The 6,000-nt window shown below is 34.7% G+C and overlaps 1 protein-coding gene across 2 annotated transcripts in view; it reads left to right on the top strand.

The window, feature by feature from the left end:
- The first annotated feature begins 324 nt into the window (after positions 1-324).
- Positions 325-6,000, top strand: part of LOC119878368 — a 53,131-nt gene continuing 47,455 nt past the window's right edge. For both annotated transcript variants that reach the window (XM_038588998.1, XM_038588997.1), the window contains exons 1-2: positions 325-405; positions 3,972-4,049. In XM_038588998.1, the coding sequence (XP_038444926.1) occupies positions 328-405; positions 3,972-4,049 (156 nt within the window). In that variant the 5' untranslated portion in view covers positions 325-327. The remainder of the gene's footprint in view (positions 406-3,971; positions 4,050-6,000) is intronic.

The raw sequence follows: 6,000 nt of genomic DNA, 5'->3' as shown, positions 1-6,000 counted from the left end.
AGTAATGCTGAAAGCAACTTCTAATTCCTACATTTGAAGGTGCTAGTATGCCCTCTGGTCTAGCTAGGCAGGAAAGCTTTGGTGACTGGATCTGCTGGTCAAATCTCACATGACGAGAGTGATCCATTGTTTTCCGAGTCACAGCTTATTTTCCTGAAATATTTTTGCATGTTTCCTTCCGACCCAAAATTTGGTTTTGCTGAGCTTATTTATATGCATTTAAAAATAACAAAGTACGTTGAAAAATGATCAACATAAATTGATTGGAAAATAAGGTAATTTATCCTACTCTATTTTGGGTTACTATCAAATTCGATTAGGTACATCATGCTAGCCAAAGAGAAGGAGCAGCCAAAAAGCATTCTCCTCAAAATCTTCACTGAGAACATCAAGAACTGTGCCTGTGTGAGTATTTTTAAGACCAACAATTAAATTCTGAGTTCCTAATTCTGACTGAATGAAAAAGATGGAGATAGAGGTGGAGACACAGAGAGGGAGGAAGCAGTGAGTTGGGGAGAGAGGAAAGAGAGAGCAAAAGGTAGGAAGAGAGAGAGAATATTTAGAAAAGTACCATGAGGAAAAATGTATTTTCCCCCTCTCCATGTACTCTTTATAGACCTAAAAACTGCGTCCTAGGTAATATGAAGCAAGAGGAATACATACTACAGTGCTTAAGCAAGGAAAGAGTATTGGATGTTAAGTGTCTATAACATTTCTCTGGATCCTTCTAATTGATTATAGTGGCTTGTAATACAGTGATTTAGAATCAACCTTTTTTTTCCAGTGGCCACACTTACATACAGAATGGTCTGGATTGTCCCACAGTCCTTTTTCCCCTCCAGATATTTTATTTGGTATAACTATAAACTCAGAGAAAAGTTGTAAGTATAAAAGTAATACAAAAAGACCCCGTATACTCTTTCTCTAGATTCACCTATGGTAACACTTTATTCCATTTGCTTTATCACTTATTTTCTTTCTCTCTGTCTGTATTACATGTATGGTATACTTACGTTTGAGGGTCATACATATACTATGGCCCTTTTTCCTTAAACCTAAGCATTTCTTAAGATAAAGATATTCTACAGTTATCACCTTTAGTGAATTTAACCTTGGCATAATACTTTAACTCTGCCATTCCCATTCTCATTTTGTCAGTTGACCTCAATAATGTCTCCTTTCTAGTACAGGATCCACTTAAGGATCAGGTGTTTCATTGAGTAGTTATGTCAAATGCAGAGGAGTTTTAAAAAGTCTTTTGTTCCAAGGAATATCAGGATTGAATTGAACTAAGAGGGATGACACCTTTTAAGGGAATCAGCATATTTCTATTTCAATTTCTTTATACCGTGGGGAGAAAAAAATCAAACCAATTGGCCAGTTTTGTGTGTAAAATTTGATTTCTGAAATTGTAGTACAGTAGCCAAGACATTTACAGTGATGAACAAGATACTTTGGGTATCTTTAAATGGCATTTTTTTGTGGTTGTTGTTATAGTTTGAAGTAGCTCTAGATCACACAAAACATTATTGAAGGTGGAAAAAAAAGATATTCCTGGATAAAGCAAAAGCCATGCAAATATTTTGATCTGTTGCTAAGTGCAGGCTAGATGCACTGCATGAAGGAGAGAGAATTCTCTAGCAGCAGAGCACATTCTCGTCTCCTGCCTTTGATATCAATTGTGGCAGTGGTTTACATTCAGAACTTTCCTTGGAAAATTACCTTGAATTTTTTAAAAATCAACTTTATTGAGGTATAGTTTGGGTGAAATAAACATTTCTGATGTTCTTCACCCATTATTAAAGATCCAGGTTCCCACTGCACTGTTTCACTTCATTGTAGAAAGATGATTCTTAGCATTCCTTGTGCAAAACTGGTGCAAACAGATTTACTTAATTTCTTTTATCTGAATATGGCTTTATTTTTTGACACTGACTCTTGAAGGATATTTTTGGGGATGTAGAATTTTGTTTGCAGATTTTTTCCTTTTAGTCCTTTAGAGATGTTCCAGTCTTTTGCTCTTGATGCTTTCTGATGAGTAGTCTGTGATTAAACATTAATCCTCAGTAGGTGATTTGTCATTTTTTCTCTAGCTGCTTTCAAGTTTTCTCTTTATTTTTGTTTTTTAACAGTGTGGCTAGGAAGTACCTAAGCATGGTTTCTTTGAATCTGTCCTATTTGACATATTCTGAATTTCTTGAATTTATAAATTGATGCCTTCACCAAATTTGGGAAATTTTAATCATTATTACATCAAATATTTCCTTCCTCATTATTTCTCTTTCTCTCCTTGTGACAGTTCCATTATTTGCATATCAGACACTTTCACATTGTTCAGAGATCTCTCAGGCTCTGTTAATTTTTTCAATCTTTTCCCCCCTTTTCTTCTTCACACTGGATAATTTCTAGTATCTATTTTCAAATCACTGACTTCTTTTCATCATCTCCATTATGCAATGTAGCCTAGCCAATAAATTTTAAAAAATATTTTTTCAGATAAAAATTTCTATTTTTAAATATTTTTCCTCTCAAAAAAGGAAAAGTCATAAATACTTCTTATTTCTATACTAAGATGCCTCTATTTTTGTTTATTGTGAGCACATTTTCATTTGTATCATTGAGCATTATTGTAATAGCTGTTTTTGGCTAATAGTCTAAGCATCTAGATCATCTCAGGTGTGGCTTCAGCTCTTGAAAATTGATCTCATTTTCCTGGTTCTTCATATATTAAATAACAGTTTGACTCATGAACAAAAACTAACTTTTCTTTTTCTTTTGAATTATTTCAAAAAATAGTTTGTTTTTCTGAAGTTATTTGTTTAGAGAGAGTTCCTTCTAATGGAATTTGTCTGTTGGGAGATCCTACAACATGCAGGAAAATATACATACATCCCTTGAATTACTATTTCAATGACTATTTGAATGACTATTGAATTACTTTTGGACCATCTGTGATATCAAGTAATTGCATTCAATTCATAGGAAGAAAAATACAATGAAAGGACAAGGAATGAATTATGAAAGAGCATCTTTTAACTTTGCTTTTAATATTTTCAAGGCCTGTGAGTGTCCACTTGTGCTGTTTCTTCTTTATGCACTGTTTCCTGAAGGACACAGGCCCCATTGCCTAAAAATGTTACAAAAACTGTATGCATAGTAAATGTTCTGGTTACATATTCTCTTATTTTAAAATGACTTTTGTAATTGAGATAGTTTTATAGATCCATCTCAGATTCCTATTAACCCCTTTCAGAAAATTTTCTGTAAACTTTTCCTAGTTGTATGGAGCAGTTTCTCAATGTATGGTCTGATAGAGAGCTATTATAAGTATCTACTCACTGGCAGAGTTGTGAATAGAACATAAACTTCTAACATTTCCAGTCTCATTTCCTAGATTCATTGGTTTTATTTGTCTTAACAGATTGCAACAATGGAAGTCTTAGTTAATCATGATGCCTGACAAAGAAAATACAGACTAAATAGTAGTTTTTAAAAAAAGTGTCTTTCATAGCCAGTTCTTATCTGATTTTACTGAAACCGACTATGTAATTACAAAGGAACTAAGCCATACTATACAAACACAACTCAGTAAGAGAGGAAAGTATCTAGTGCCTTCCTTTAATACTATCCCCCTCCCACCATTTTGGAAATAGCCTTATGGAGCTGAGGGTCACCCAAGTGCCCTCTTGGAATTCTCAGTTTTTCTCTTCCTTGCTTCAGCTGCTGTATTTTGTATGCCACAAATTCTTGGAGGGAAATATATGTTTTACTGACATGTTTCCTACTAGCTTCATGTTACATAAAAAAAATGAAAATATAATTAAGGGTTCGTGTTCTACACGTGCTTTACTTTGTCATTACCTGAAAACAAGCTTTACCTTTGGAGTATGGATAATAATTTGACAATTATTTGGTCACATGCTTTAAATCTAAAAAAATTTGTAGCAATTTTTCTTATTTATTTTTTACAGTCCGTAACTATAACAGTGACAAATTCCGACACGGCAAATGACACTATCAACATGTTACTAACAATGCTGGGAATAACCGTAAGTTGCCTATAAACTATTTTTAGTTTACGAACCAACTTTGACTTTTGAGATTTGTGTCTGTGTGTGTGTATGTGTATGTGTGTGTTGTGCACCTCCCATCATAAGACAGCTGATTATTGTAGATAACAGTCATATTTTGTCCTTCCAACTTTAGAAATTGAAGGCAGCAAAGCTATAGTATTAGCTTATACATGAGTGCTATCTTATATTCCCATTTTAAATTTTCTGAAAATTCAAAGTCATAGCCTAAAATTGGGCTATAATTTTAGAGTGCTAATAACAACATGCAGTTTATTGTATATATTTTAAATACAGACAATAACAATGTTTCTAAATTTCTTTTTTTTGTTGTTTCTAAATTTCTAAATATTTCCTCCTCTATTGGACTCTTTTCTGTGTTTTCAATTCTGATACGTCCCCATCCCTATTGACCCTAGTTATCACACAAGGAAGAACTCAATCTGTTTAATGAATCCTAAATTACATGTTCTGTTGTACCTTTTGACATAAGGACTACATGGCTACAAGCTACCTCTGTTTGATGCAGATCCTGAGGATGAAGCAGCTCATACTCTTTAGGAACTGGTAAAGACAAAGACAAGTTCTGAATAAGACCATGGATCTGGGGCATTTGTACATAGCACTTTCATCTTGTTTGGGTTTTAACTGTCTGTTCTTTACCTTTTGATGGTGCTCGTGTGAGTTGCTGATATCTTTTTATGAAAGAGAAATATATTTGAGGATGAGGTTTTATAAGGGAAAAAAGAGGGACAGTGATAGATGGAGAGAACCAAAAGGAGCACTTGGAAAGCACAGCTTCTTATCCAAAATCCTCTGTAAATGTGACGTGACATAATCATAAGATTGTTTGTAAATTCTATCTGACCCAATGGTATAATAAAGCCCTTTAAAACTTCAGAGCAACTGGAATTTGGCAGAAGAGATCAATGATTTCTGTACAAACAACATTTAATAATACATCCAAAATAAAATTGAATTTATATGTACTGACTAAAGCACATCTCTACATACATTTCTAACCTGTATGATATATAAACCCTAAGTAAGAATTAAATCCTGGAAAAGAGAGTGAGTGGTTTGAGGGATGAAGGTGGGGAGATTGATTAATGATTTAACTCATTTTATTTCACGTTTGTGATTTTCTTTGCTTAAAGTGATCAATGTCACTAGGCAAAGAATTTCTATTTTAATGAAGAACTGGGGTTATTTGGCTTTATGTATACCTGATTTAAAGGATTCCAGCATGGCATTTCCAAACCCTACCCTACCTTATTAGCTCTTACTTCTTATTTGCAACACAATCTTGAGCAGATTTAGCTGTGTGTGTGTGTGTGTGTGTGTGTGTGTGTATCTGTGTCTGTGCCCATCCATACCTGTGACATTCCTTCATAAGGTGAAGGCCATGATTTTTAGTCAAGAGTCAAGGGCACATGGTAACTATTACCAATAATTCTATTTCAAACATTTTTTGTTTTAGTCTCCTGGAAGACTCTTTAAAATAGTTCAGCAATCTTTATAATTTAGAATTGTTTGTTTCAAACAATTGGGATTTCCAGTATTACTGGGCAATAATTCTGCTGGGAGTAATCGTTTTCTGCATCTGACATGTCTAGAGTCCTCATCCTTTCTCTCCCTAAAGTGGGGTTTGCCTGCCCCAAAGCCTGTGGCTGACTTCCCTCCACGATCTCCTCAAGGTCTCTTGGGCATTTGTCTCCTTTTGTTCAGGGCTGCTGAGCTATTGATGCCTCTCAAGTTACTTTGCTCAGGATTAGTCATAGCAGAGTATATGGCTCTCTGGACAACATGCATCTCTGGGCAGGGGCATTTGGAGACAAAAGCCAACACTATCCAAGGAGTCTAGAGACAGCAGAAGAGAGGACTCTGAGATGAGACTTTTACTCCGTAGTAAAGGGACACAAATCTCATT

Source organism: Canis lupus, unplaced genomic scaffold (assembly GCF_011100685.1).
Source record: "Canis lupus familiaris isolate Mischka breed German Shepherd unplaced genomic scaffold, alternate assembly UU_Cfam_GSD_1.0 chrUn_S1546H1734, whole genome shotgun sequence".
In the NCBI taxonomy this organism is placed as follows: Eukaryota; Metazoa; Chordata; class Mammalia; order Carnivora; family Canidae; genus Canis; species Canis lupus.
The sequence above is the reverse complement of the archived record's forward strand: the minus strand, read 5'-3'. Positions and strand labels throughout refer to the sequence as shown.